The sequence below is a fragment of the Microtus oregoni genome, unplaced genomic scaffold (assembly GCF_018167655.1).
Source record: "Microtus oregoni isolate MIOR12 unplaced genomic scaffold, Mior012 000006F_ref0000085, whole genome shotgun sequence".
Taxonomy (NCBI): Eukaryota; Metazoa; Chordata; class Mammalia; order Rodentia; family Cricetidae; genus Microtus; species Microtus oregoni.
This window is the reverse complement of record NW_024543065.1, coordinates 37593804-37608522: the sequence shown is the minus strand read 5'-3', so window position 1 is coordinate 37608522 and position 14719 is coordinate 37593804. Positions and strand designations below refer to the sequence as shown.

General features: G+C 36.5%; 1 protein-coding gene across 1 annotated transcript; it reads right to left on the bottom strand.

Moving 5' to 3' along the window:
• Window positions 1–6152: 6152 nt before the first annotated feature.
• On the bottom strand, window positions 6153–7064 carry LOC121449766 (vomeronasal type-1 receptor 4-like). The gene has a single exon (XM_041654446.1). It carries the CDS (start codon window positions 7062–7064, stop codon window positions 6153–6155), a length of 912 nt encoding a protein of 303 aa, XP_041510380.1.
• Between the last annotated feature and the right edge of the window lie 7655 nt (window positions 7065–14719).

Sequence of the window (14719 nt, the reverse complement as noted above, 5' to 3'; positions counted from 1 at the left end):
GCATTTTCTCAAAAGGTGTAATTTTAGGGAGATTTACCATAACTGTGGTAAGTGGATGCATTTAAAAGCAAGATCTTGAAAGTAATACTGTGACATATCCTCATTATTTCTATGGAAAATGTGAAAGCTTGGGAGAAATATTTATGACTCTTTCAAATGACCAAAGTTAATAAAACATAACACCAGGTTTATTCCTTTACTGTAGTTTCATTTATTTAATCTTACTGTAAACATCACTTCCTCTAATAAAAGACACTCATCTGTTCCCCTACTCTGAAGGATAGTAGGTTCATCTCCAAAATGTTACTGTACCACAGGTAGCACTGGGAGTGAGGGTGAGACCCGGGACAAAGTTCTGTGGTTCTGTGACTTCAGTTTCCTTCTGAACTTCAATTTTGGTTTCACTTTCAGTGGTCAATTCTCCACTGGCATTAGGAGGTAAAAAGTTTTCTGGAACTTTTGTTTAGATAATTACCAAAACAATTATGATTTGTAAGAGTTGTGAGAGTCCCCAAGGAAATATCAGGCTTGGCAAGGTACTTACTGTTTAACTGTTCCCAAAGGCAAAACATTTCATGTACAAGTTGTACAAAATATGTCTGTCATATGAGATATAAGTACAGAAGTCTGAGTGGTTCAAAAGACTCCAGCCTACAAAAGTTATTTTACCCAACAATTAAGCTGTTAAGTCTCTGAAACCTACTTGAGACATTTCAATCACCATGAAGACAAATGTAGTTATTCATTAATTCTAGAATACCTAATGAAATTTCAGTAAAATAAAAGGCATGTCATAATCTGAAGTAGGAATTATTTCTGTCTTTGAAAAACCTAATGCAAAATAATTAGAAATGCTGATGTAGAATTAGGATAGAAGATAGATTTCTTGCTCAAGAAATAACAGGAATTCTGAGCAGAGCCCTCTCTTAGAAGAGTTTACATAGGTAGCATTTCTAAAAATGAAGTCACATATTTACTAAGTATTACATAAACTAATGCTAACTTCTCAATCTAAAAGCACTGAATCGATATCAGTGAATTCTACAATTATATTTAATAAAGAAAGCAAGATTATTCATTGTTCATTAATTAATGAAGAAATTGAAATTTCTTGATTTAACATTTGGATTCTGTCCACTAACAACCCACCTTAGGGGATTCTAGGCCAAGAGCAAAGTTTGAAATAAAATCACTTCTGAAATATCTGTAAGACATTGCTTCCCAGTTATAACTGAAAGTCACCAATTCATTGGAATATATTGGGAACAAAGAAAGCGATTGATTTCAGGGTATGGCTTATTACAATAAAAGACTAGTTGGTATAGTCAGTTATGGGAAGAAGCTGATGGAACAAGAAGCATAAAATCTTTTGCTTTAGTTAGAATGTGATAAAACATTCATCCTCACTTTAGCTAACACTGGATATGAAGACATATTATTGGGTCCTAATGTCTTCCTTGGGGGAAGGGGTGAAAAGGCATAACATCAATGAACACAGATACTTAGAGTCAGGTAGAAAGCTTAGAGCAGACTTGTTTATTAAAAATGGGGGGGGGACTTACACAATAACCTCTTAGCACTTATGCATTATGATTCATTGACACTTGACATCTCATGTTCATTTCTCATTGACTAGGCATGATCAGTACCTTTGAAAGCACCTGTTGTTAGGTGCACAGGAATCACTGCTTGGTTGCTTCTTATTGGCTAGGCACAGACAGGGCCTTTGACAGCTCCAGGTAGACTCCAGTTTGCTTCTTTTGGTCTGGTAGGCCTTAACTTTCTACATATCCACCATTTTTATTTATTAAATAGGGTGCTCAGTGGGAGCTAGAGTTCTTTGCTCAGTCCTGTTGACTCTGCTTTAGGAGGGCTCAGCAAATAGACTGAGCCTGTCTTAGATTGGCCTACCACAGAAACTCTAACCCATTATTAACTACTAGCCCTAGAAGAGCATTCATTCCTGGAGAGCTGCCTGGGTGTGGGAGGGTAATAGGCAGTAGCCTTTTGAATTACAATTAACCAGGCACACACAATCTCCTTGCCTTCTCTTAGGAGTGGAAGGGGTGGAGTGAGGGTGTGGGGTGGGGAGTGGGAGGGACATGGGAGGATGGGAGTAAGTGGAAATTTTGATTGGTATTATTTATAAAGTAAAAAAAGGGAAGATTTCTATCATCTAGGGATAACGTTTTTGTTTAAAGAATAAAGATACGGAAACCGAGGCATATTTAAGGAGAACTGAGGTTCAATACAGTTATCAAATATCATACAAATTATTGTTTATAATACCTGTTATTCTACTTCCTGATGGACTTTAGGGGTTAAAAGACCAACCAGCTGACTAAGTTCTCAACTAAATTCTGTCATATTTTCCTGTTTATTTAGTAGACATGTGAGTTATAAAATATAATAACAAGACAAAACAATTATCAATAAAGATTTTTTATCTAAGTAGAAAATGAATAAATATAACAACATAAAAAAAGAAAACTTATACACATGGTTCAGACTCTTCACATCATCCGAAGCCTGATTTCCCTGTTCCTCTGAGCCACCTTCTCTTTCTGACTACTCAGAGCTATAGCTTCCATTGGCTGCTCAGCTGGAAAAAAATCTGGATCACTAATGGTGTTCTTAACCCGGAACCTAGAAGCATAAGTCAGTGAACATCACTCAAACCACATCACACTTATATAGGAAATGTCATCAGTTGCAATTTATACATTCTTCTTAATGAAATATAATAGATGTAGTTGATACTTATAAAATAAGTAATTTGATATGTCATTATCATCCTTCTGTTTTGCTACCAGTTGCTTGTGCTAATTACTCACATGTCTAGTTTATATGGTGTCTTATAGGTTCTTTGCGTGAATGGTTGCTGCAGCCAGTGCAGCCTGGATAGCCGAGACTGGCGGGGGGTGCTGGGATTGAGACACAGAGGCTTCTTTTCAGGTGGAAGAACAGCAGCCTTTATTTTGCCCAGCAACCTTTTATACCTCTACTCCTTCTATGGAGACCCAAGGGCCAGAAAGAACACAAACATCCTTGTCAATTACAAACCACAAGGAAGTTCTGCTGTCATTCAGGGGGAGTGAGGGCAGCTGGATCACAACTCCCCCCATTTTATTTTATAATACCTTGCCTGTCATGGGGAATAGCCCTCCAATATTCCCTGTCTTACATAGCATTCTGCCCCCAAAGTATTGCCCATCTGTGGCTACCCAGACACATAGCCCTAAACCAAGTATCCTCAGGACTGACAGTGCCAAAGAGCCAGACCAGCACTGCAACCATCTAGCATGCACTAACTGGGTGGTAAAATTAATGAAAACAGTATTCCAAAGCCCTGTCGTATGACGGTTGAGTTCCATAACAGTAGCAGAAGCATGCAATACAGTGCCATGAGTAACTCATATAACATGATTAATTGTTCAAAAGTCCAAAGATAGTCCACTTTCCCCTGAACCAGAGCTACTTGTTGGTTCAAGGTCAGTATGCCCAATTGAATATGTCCAAAACATTGCTGACTCCTTTCAGCAAGCTGGTTGACAGTTCAGCCGTCTGCACAGGCTGTGAGAGAGCAAGTCTGGAGCAGTAGTTGTGGTGGCAAAGCTCTGCTCCAGCTGCCTTCTGGCCCCAGCCACACTCACTCTGGATTCAAACTGCTGCATGGAGTGGAGCAGAACTCAGAGAAGTAGGCTTGCTGCTGCTGCTCCGGAACCATTGAAGGGGCCCTACTTTAACAATCTTTTAGGGGATTTGGGCATCATCAACCTGTCTGGCTACTTCCTGCTGAGCAGGGGTGCTGCATTCTTGGGAGTATTTTACATCAACATTTCAGGGGTTTCGGGGGTGATTCAAACCACATAATTTTGCAATGAATCCACAGGTTCTCATCCTCTGTGGAGACAAAAGCAGAACCTCTTTTCCAAAGCATCAAATCCTTAGGCCTGTATTTTAAAGTCAAAATACCTTTCTTAGCAGTTCCCAGAATCAAACGTCTTTCTCCAGTCCAGAACACAAAAGACAACACAATCAACACAATAACATATCTCTACATATTCTATCTTTTGAGGCCCTCAATTCACCTTCCTGCCTCCTCTTTTTTGCTTCCCTACTGGCCAATCTGCCAGAGGGCATCCCTCAGAGCATCTCTGGGGATGAAGACACACATACTCTGTCTTAATCTGACTTGGCTTGTTCCCAGTCTGGAACATTTAAACCCCCTCCTGTACAAAATCTTTGGCCGTCTTCCTTGTTACTTCCGTGCCTTGTTGCTTTAAGAGTTTCAGTTACTTTTTAAGGCCTTTCAATTCACCCTCCCGCCTCTTTATACTTGTTTATCTTTCGGAGGATGTCCCTCAGAATTATCTCTGGGGATTAAAAATAAAAACACTTTACCTTCCCCAATACGCTCTTTGATTTAACCAGTGGTTCTAGCGACCCCGTTCATGTATCCCCACTTTCCAGATCTCAGTGGAACCTCCACTTGCTGCAGCCAGCACAGCCTGGATAGCCAAAACTGGCGGGGGGTGCCAGGATTGAGACACAGAGGCTTCTTTTCAGGTGGAAGAACAGCAGCCTTTATTTTGCCCAGCAACCTTTTATACCTCTACTCGTTCTGTGGAGACCCACGGGCCAGAAAGAACACAAACATCCTTGTCAATTACAGACCACAAGGAAGTTCTGCTGTCAGTCAGGGGGAGTGAGGGCAGCTGGATCACAACAAATAGTAAATATCATTTGTCTTTATAAAAAAATAGTTCTACTGTATTCTTGACTTCACTCATTTATTGGTTTTTTTGATATGTTCCTCTAGAAAAAAAAGTGTCTATTAAATTACTCCTCACTGTAAAACAATCACAAATTTTATCCCTTTGTGATCAGAATGACCACTATTAGCCTTTGCCTTCTTTTTTTGAATAGATATTTCTAATCACTGAGAAGAGATTATATTTTTGAAACATGTATTCTACACATAAAGCACTTGTATACATGCTAAATATTCAACATTGAATATCTTTCTTTTATCATCACATCTTCATAACCTTGGAGGGTATTATAGTATAAAAGGATTTTATTTCAAGAACCAAACCTTTCTCTTGTTGGTGTCACAACTGTATGAATAATTGAAAATTTCTGCACTGTGGTTTAAATGAACTGATTCTCTCAAAAAGAGACTCCCTCTAAAGACATACAAAGTCTAACTGAGAAAAATTGAGTCCTAATATCTAAAAGACACCTAGATTATTGAACCATTTTATTTGTAATCACAATGCAATTTTCATACTTGTTGAACATTGAATATTATTCTGTAAACATTTAACACACTTTGAATGGAAGCATAAGATTCTTTAAAAAGAAGCACAGGTGTTGAACATTTGTGTAAAAACTCATAGCAAAAACACTCTGATGAGGACTTTTCCTTTCCCCCACCATTTCCCATCCCAATGGTGTGAAGTGGGTAAAAGGGTTACAAGCAGTTGATGATAGCTTCCATAGGAGTCCCTGAGGAAAACAGTCTTATAAAGATAATGTCTAGAAAACCTGTCATAATCCTTGACTTAGGGAGGGAAGTGAACTTTTTTCTTTAAGGACAAAAACTATTTCGTCTTTGACTCTAGAGATTGATATATACAGTCTCTTTCAAAGATGTTGCTTACACAAATTCAATGAATAAGTAGATAGGAGCATCTATGTATAAGTAATAACAAGCATGATTGAGTCAAGTAAATTTATTATTTATATCAGTTTGTATCACTATATATCACTGTTTGCTTCTGACAAAGGTTTCTAATGCATATACTTCTCCATCATTCACTTCCTGGAAATACACATCGAGTGATTGACTCGCTCAATTTTCCATATATATATATATATATATATATATATATATATATATATATTTATAAGCAGTGCTTATAATTTCTATATATGGAGCACTGTATATCTGGTACAGGCCAGTATTTTCCACCTAATGGTTCAAAAATAAACAAAGAAGTTCAATCACAGATTACAGCTTACCTTAAGATGACAAATGGATTCTACATTAATTTATATGTTGAAATTTGAAGAAATTAATGAGCAAATTATTAGATAATATACAAAAATATTGTCAAATCTTAGTACTTATATAATTACATGCTATTTCAATTTTTCATGCAGAAAAAAAGGAATTTATGTATAATGACAGAGTTATGATTCATAATAAAAGGGCCAAGTGTGGGGAAGCACATAGAAATCGCGGTTGTGATGTTCATTAGCCACCATCCACTATTATATTCAAGAGCAATCCAACCCCGTAAGATAGCAGAGAGGGCATAGAAACCTAGAAAGGTGAACACTAGGATCAGGATGCTTTTAGTGGCTCTAGACTCAGGGGACACCCTGATGGAAACATGAGAGCTATGGATATGTTGAACCCTTTGCTTGTGCCTGTACAGAATGACAACCATGGATCCACCAGACCAGGCAATAATCATAGAAAGCAAAATTTCAGGTAATACACAGAAAGCTGTAAACAACCAGCCTGTGACTTCATTATAACCTACAGTGGAGCAATATTTTGAATCTCTTTTGAGTGTCTGATTTTTGCTGTCCCTTTTAATATACAAATACACAGGGAAAATCAAATTTATGACCATATATATGACCCAGCAGAGGTAAATGGAGGGTCCTATGAACTTTGGAGCTTTGACTTTCAGATCCTTCCAACAGGAGTCACTTGGACTGATGATGACAGCCTGAAAGACACTCAAAAAACAGATGGTACCAACGGACATGTTTCTGCCAAGTCTTTGAATATACAAAAGAAGATTGCAGCCAAAATCACTGACAAGCCATTTCATTCCAAAAGCCTGTATTGTTACTAACATACCACTGGAAACAATGATCAAGGAGTTTGCTGTGAACAGATGTGTGAAAATCAAATCCTTGGTCTTTAACTTCTGATCAATACAGTAATGGATGAGGTAGTAGGAAAGAAGAGAAAAATTTCCCAGAAATCCGATGGTACTCTGAAGTAAGAACACTATTCCAATTGCCAAATACTTGAGATTCATTCTGTCATTTAGCATCTTTTTTTGTATGAATTATTGCAAAAATCACTTGGTTAAGCAAAACAATTAATTGAAATTTCTATAGCTATAATATGGATCTGCCAGAATTGTTTAAGCTTCTGATTGCAGAGCCAATATGTATAATTGCCTCAAATAAAATTTAATTTGTAAATAATAATAACTCTTCGTAAGACTGCTGAAGTATTCAAGTGCACATCCTCAGTAAGGAATAAACAGGGTAAGAATGACAGTGCTTTTGTTGGATATAGTGCTTGGATCATGATGATGTCATAGCAGAAATATAAAGTAGAAAACAACTATTTGTAACCATTGGGTTAAGTTGTCATCTTACAGAATGGAAACTGTGATCACATTGTAGCCAATATTTTGGAAGTCTCTGTATTACTGGAAATAATATAAATTTAAATTTCAATCTATGGCTTTGCCTTCAAAGTTCACAATCTATTCATAAAAGGTAATATCTCATTTTCGATTTCCCCCACTTCCTTTAAGAGTACACAACCTTAGCTTATACTGACATGCTGCTATTCTCTGCAGCAGTGTAAATGAAAGATCAAGGAATTCACAAAACCCGGTGAAATAAATAAAATAGAAAAACTTAAAATATGTGTTTTTACATTGTAAGCCTAATTAGGCAAATCGCAACATAGGTCAGCAATTATCCAGTCTCTAACAGGTTAACATTGAAAGGAACTCATCTTCCAACAATTTTACCTCATTCAGGAATACAGCAGAACATTATTATCAATGACACAGTTTTGGAGTTACAATGGTAAAATGCAATTTTATATTTCTATTTTGTTGGTGGAGGACTTTAGGAAGGATCTCACTTTGCAATGTATGCTGGCCTGGAACTTTAAGCACATCTCCAAGTAATACTCTGAGTTCCTGAGTTTGTCATAATCCACAAAGTTTTGTCTTTATTGTCTCTATTGAGTTTTATTTGTGAATCTCAATGAGTAGTTTATCTATGTATTCCACACAGGTTTTTTATTGTTGTTGGTAGACTACCATCCATCACAAAATGTAATAGGAATTGTTGAAAAGGTTATTTAGATCTGATTGATATGAAGTTGGAGTCTGTACATGTCTCTCTAAATGTCATGTAATCGCAGGCATAGATCATGACATAATCATGAAAGATCCATGGATATACCTGTGATGCAAATTGTAAGTTTATTATGATGCCCATTAGAATGCCATCCAGAACCTTTGTGATGCTTACCCTGTTGGGTGCACAAAGGCCCTTTCACCCACAGATCTCCAGGCAAGCCATGTATGCAGGACTGTCTTTTTAATAGAAAAAGTGTAAACCCTGTTCTTTTAGCAAGAAATCTGCCAATTGGAAGTCTTTAATAACATGATGCCCTACATTAGCTGTTGAACTATACCCTATTAAACTCTCACAAGTACATCAGAGGTATTTAATTTTCTAAATGCCACTTAATTATATGTATAGCCACAGGCTCCCACATGAATCCACAACAAGAACCAGGAGGTATCTTATAGCTCAAATGACTTCTATGCTACCTGTTTGACACCAGACAAGATCCTTCTTTAGGCTCTTAAACTAATACAGGCATTATGTCTCTGGAACTCATCTTATTGGAAGAATGATATGTATCCTGAGTTTAGGTTCAATCCTATTAGCTACCTTGTGCACCAGGGATTATAGTACATCAGAAATATTTTTCCAAAACATATTGGGTTTAAATACAATGAAAATAAACTGCCTTACATCAGATTTCCCATAGATTTTCCAGGATGACTAAGTCACCTGAAACAAAATTTTATTCTCACCACCTGTCATATTGCTGCCTGCCTTGACACCTGATGACACTTCTTTTCTTATTGATGCTTTGTAAAACTTAAAAATGTTCAACAATGAAATAAAAAATGGAAGGATTTCTCCAAATAACATGGTTTTAAAAAGAACATTTAAAATCTCACTTTGGTTTGGAGCTTCTCGGGTTTACCTACCTTGAGTACTTGGCTTGCCACAGTGACAGGAGAATACTGTAGATCTGTGAGGACAGAAACAATTGTTCACAGTTATAGAAAATCACTCCAATATATGAGCATTCAAGAACGTGTAATCATCTTGAAAGTTATGGAGAAGTGGAAAGAATTCTCTATATGTTAATCTGGTAGAAGGACTACCAACTTTATTCAGTGTAGAGAGGGAAAAGATAGGGGAAAGAGAGACAACTGTCTGGATCCCCATTGACACTAAGAGACAGTTGGGCATTTTCTGGTTACAATATCTGGACTCACTCTTTCAGGTTTCAGTGGCTAACACTTGATTCTAGAGACACAGGATTATTTACAAGAATGCACAATGTGGCCATTTGTTACAACAGTTGAAAGTATATTCTCACTGTAAGTACTTATTAAAGATTTTATTGAGTTTAGAGATTTCCTAGGTTAAACTGAAAACTGTTAACAGAGTGGCAACTAGAAATTGCTACTTAAATCTTTTCACTTGAAAACTTATGTGATTTTGATAATTGTTTTGGGTAGACAGTTGCATTGTCTTCATTGTTGAGATAAGACCTGAGAGAAAGCTTAGGAAAGGACTCCCCAAGTTCCTAAAGGATTGTGCTAGTGAGAATACATAAGAAATTTGATCAAATATGAGTTCATATTTGTTTGTGCCCCACAAAGCTATGACAGCCATATTTTAAAGCACACAATTGACATTCAGTTTCTTTTCATAACTGGCAACCTTATACAAAGATTCTGGAACTTTATAAAAATGCCATACTCAAACTATACTTCAGTCAAGGAGAAACTGCCTGTGGTTAAGTAGGATTGATGAGGGCAAGACAAACTCAATATTCATTTTAGCATCAAATATGCTTCAGAGGGATCACACACTACTATCAAATGAAATACTTAACTTTATTACCTTGCCTCTCACATATTGTTTAGGAAAATAATATTCAAAATAACAATGAGGCCTAAAAATTACCAGGTTAATAAAATAGCTCTAGTGCTGATGATTTTGCCTTGTGTATGTGGCAGCCTTAGATTGACTTGCACAACTAATAAAAATTTGTTTAGTGGCATACAGTTATCATCCAAGTATTGAAGAGGGTGAACAGGTGGATCCTTGAAGTTCCCTGTCCATCTAGCCTTGAACATACAGAGAGTTAGAATATCTCAAAAAAAGAGAAAGAAAACTCTGAGGAAAGACAGCTGAGTTTCTCCTCTAACTCCACACAGAGAGAATCACAAGACACATACACACACACACACACACACACAAATGTACATAAACATATACACACTTATAAATACATACATACACACACACATGCTCACTCAATCACAGACACCGACATTTATATACTTGCACGCACAATTCCTATGTAACACCCAAACACATTTACCACCCCAAACACAGATTCTTACATACTTTCTTTCATGTAAACTCACAAATATAATGGGAACTCAATGAAAATTACACATGTACCTTAACAGAAATAAACATAGGCACAGAGAACATTTAATTGTGAATTTCAAGTTAAAGCTTATGTTTACTAATTCCTTGGTCAAGTAAACAATTGATAACATATCAAGATTTTGAAAAGGAACTAGACAAAAATACACTCAGGGTATATCATCTAAACCCTATGAAATATCAAACATTGTAACAATTCAAGTTAAAAAAGAAAATGTAGCATGTTGGTTTAGGTCTGTGGTAGCATCCTTATCTACCAGGAACAAATCTCTGGATTGCCTCCGTATCCTGCATTGAAAACTGGAAAACTCATACTGATGTTCCAGTGAGGGAAGACACATTTGACTTGGAGTAGGGATGTGAATGACTTATAATTACATCAGTTTCACACAATACTGTGCTCCCAAGTTCAACATAGAACGCAGCCTTATCAAATATGACCACTGACTTTGTGGAGAAATCCAGGTCCTGCCCCATAACTAGATGTAATGCTGCCTAGAAACATGTTTACACACCAAGCAGGTACTTTCCAAAATTAGATGATTTTTATTGTACCAATAAAATCTCTGTAGCTTTCAAGAATTAGATGATTTTATTGTATTAGATTATTTTTAGATTGTAATAAAATCTTTATTATTCACATAAAGCTGTTATGCCAGAATTTGTGTTGTCATACTGAACAATTTTGATTCATGTGAAAGATGTGTAAATGTAAATTTCAGTTACAATAGCTATAATCATTTAACACCTTCAAATTCATATTTCATGATTATTTAGGATACTCAATAATTACCTGAGATTTTTTTTTGCATTATACTGGATAGATGGAGCATTTCTTAATGGGAGGAGGTACTTTTGTTAGTTGCTTATTAAGGCTCAGAAATTTTTATCATCTTTTGAATGAAATGTCTCTGCATTTGTACCCAACCTAAAACTCCATTTCCAGATATGAACACTTACCATATTTACCTTCTTTGCTGGCTCTGTTCCCTATATGGGACCAAATATTCACCTGAATTGTCTGTCTATGCTGAACTTTCTGCTTTGTGTGCAGCTTATGACATTCTGAAATTCAGCCTGTGGAACACATAGGTAGTACAACTCTGAGATAAATGTCTGAAGCTCTGTGACCTCATCTCCCTTCTGAACTGCAGTTTTCATTTCAAAAACAGTGGCCATGACAGTTCTTGCTTTGGGATAATTACCAAAGCTGGTTAGAAATTTCTTCTAAGTGTCTCCAAAGAGGCAAGTTTTTCATAGATGTTCTTTTATTCTCATGACCCCTTAAAGACAACAGTGGCAGGGGACGTAATTCATATAAAAGTTTCATGTGTGAGAATTTTGCAAAGACTTTTGTGTGTTTCCTTGAACTCCAAATTTCTCTGGGTACATATAAATATAAATAAATGGATAAATAATTATCTGATCCAAATTGCACCTGATTTTATAGCACTCACCAGAACAGAGTTAGTCGGGAATTCAGGGATAGCTACTGAAGTGTCTCTAAAAAGAAAAGCTTAATGTCAAAATCAACACTAGAAATCATTACAATTCTTCTGAACTACATGTAAATTAACTCAATGTGATGATTTGTAAATATACTGGGAAAATTAACTGATATCACCCTAGAAATGGCACACAGTCTGAACTCCGTACTGTCTATCATGTAATTTATTTGCAATGATTATTCACAAATGAAATATATTGTTTTTGTTAAGTATTCTGTAAGCTGGGGCTATCTTCTCAATGTAAAAGAACTGAGTGGAAACTAGAATCACCCAATATTATCTTTGCCAAGGAAATTGTAAGGCTTTCATTTTCTGTTTCTGAAGAAACAGGAAAGTAGTGACATAAGATTTGCTGCCTGGCTAGTAAGCATCCTACTTTTAGGGTTTTAGGGCAATAGAGGCATAGAGATTTACAATTCACACAGACAACATTACCTCTGATCCACTTGTAAACCTTTCCCAGAACTTGCTGAGTTATGAAAATTAAATTAAAAACAGTACAAATGTTGACAACTTCTGCTCATGATCAAGGTTTATTAGATGGACAAGATTGTATTTTGAACGAAAAATGTCCCTCGCAGCCTAAAGGAATGTGAACACTTAGTGCCAAGTACTTTACAAGGATTGGGTCATATAGTCTTTCTGGAGAAAATAATTTACTGGTAAGAGAGTTAATATTGAAGTCTTTGTACACTACCTGTAGGCTCTCTGCTTCCTGTTGATTATGAGCATGTGATCACCATGCTTTCTGTTGGTTCCCTGTTCTTGCTGACATGCCTGCTCTTTGTTTACTCACCATGAAGAGAAGTCAATTTGGACTGCAAAGCCCAAATAAACTCTCCCTTCTATATGTGGTATCTACTTTTGTTGCACAGCAAACAATGTAACTAATATGTAAGTTGGTATCAGGAAGTGAAGACTCGGTGTGGATTTTGTGAGAAGGTGAAAGAGTTTGTAAATTTGAATTACAAAAACCAGCTGAATGCTATCAGAAGAACATAGTGTGATATTCTAGCTTTAACCTAGAAAACTTGATTAATGAGAATAACGAGGATTTTAGACATTAAGTAAATAGGTTTCAGAGTGAATCCATGATTTTAATAGTAATTGTGGCAAAAGTTATTTTGTGGTATTTTATCAAAGAATATGTCTGTTTCGTATTAAATCTAGTGAATTTATGTTTAGCAGAATTTAGGAGTGATAAAACTATTTCTTCGGACAATAATATCTAAGACAACATAACAATGACTCTATGGAATGGCTATTACCAATAATTCTTATGAAGATCTAGAGTGAAAAAGTGAATATGGAATAAAGATACAGTTTGGAACAAAGCAGCATTGTAAAACTTAAAGCTACAGCAGGGGCATGATATAGACTGAAAGAGATGCTGTAATTGATAAGAATATTAGTGCCTATACAGAGAAACACTCTGATCCTGACTGGAATCATAAGTAGAGTATTATCAAAGCAAAATGGAGTGAAATGATAAACTCTGAGGATGTTTGCTCATCAAAATAATTGCTTCAATATAGCAATGATGGTGCAACTTTGGTTGATTGTGGTGACTTTCCATCCCAATACAAACATCTTTTTTGGCAATCTTTCATGTGCTGCTATCTTTAAAGGCATGATAAATGCAAGGTTTGTTTTTCCTCTAAATGTTAGGGTACCACTGAGGACCCATGATGGTGGCTGTGTCAAAGGAGAAACAGGTGGCAATTGAAGTTCAAGGTGTCTGTACATCAGAAGGCAACTCCCAGGTAGGTGAATCTTAATATCTGAGGCCCCAAGACCACAGAGTCTCGAGTGTCTTCTGCTTCTGCTGTGACTTTCCATGTTAGTTACTGCTATCTTTCTTTGGTATATAATATGCTGTGAATGGGTGTGGGTGATCACCATTGCCTTTAATGTAGTGTGTTTATCTCATGGATATATCCCATTCTATGGGACATTTTTGCCTATGGCTTATTATGAAGATGATTACTTCTTAAAGTTTACGGTCTGATTGATTATAATTGTATTAGTTTAAATAGACTTTTGATGGTAAAAACTAAAATAAGGAAATGCCATACAGCTAGAATACATGAGTTTATATTGAAGAGCCATGTAGACTATGACTTACATTAATGATTGAAAAAAATATTTGAGTCATAGTAGCCCAGTGCTATAGAAAATTCATCAGCCAGTAGCCTTTAAGTTACCTGCTCACTTGGGTGTGGTCTCTTATACTATAAATGCTAATGTACGTGTGTGCTTCCTCTCTTATAACATGAAGAGTGGGCTTGTTGGGGTTTCTGTCCTGCCCAATTCCCACAGCCGGCAAGTCCCAAGGAAAAACACAAAGAGGTCTCCATAAGATTATAAACTGATTGGCCCATTAGCTCAGGCATCTTATTAGCTCTTGTAGCTTATATTAACCCATTATTCTTATCTATATTAGTCACCTGGCTCAGTACATTTTTCACATCTTGATTCTTTAGTGATCTGGGCAGGACTAGGGAGGAATGGGATTTCTCCTTCCCAGCATTCTCCTGTTCTCATTGCCCCACCTTTACTTGCTGTCTGGTTGTCCCACCTATACTTCCTGCCTGGCCAGTCAGCATTTATTTAAAACATGATTGACAGAATACAGACAATTCTCCCACACCACTCTCTCTTCTGGC

Coding starts and splice junctions, on each gene's coding strand:
- LOC121449766 (XM_041654446.1), bottom strand. CDS start 7,064: ATGAATCTCAAGTATTTGGCAATTGGAATAGTGTTCTTACTTCAGAGT.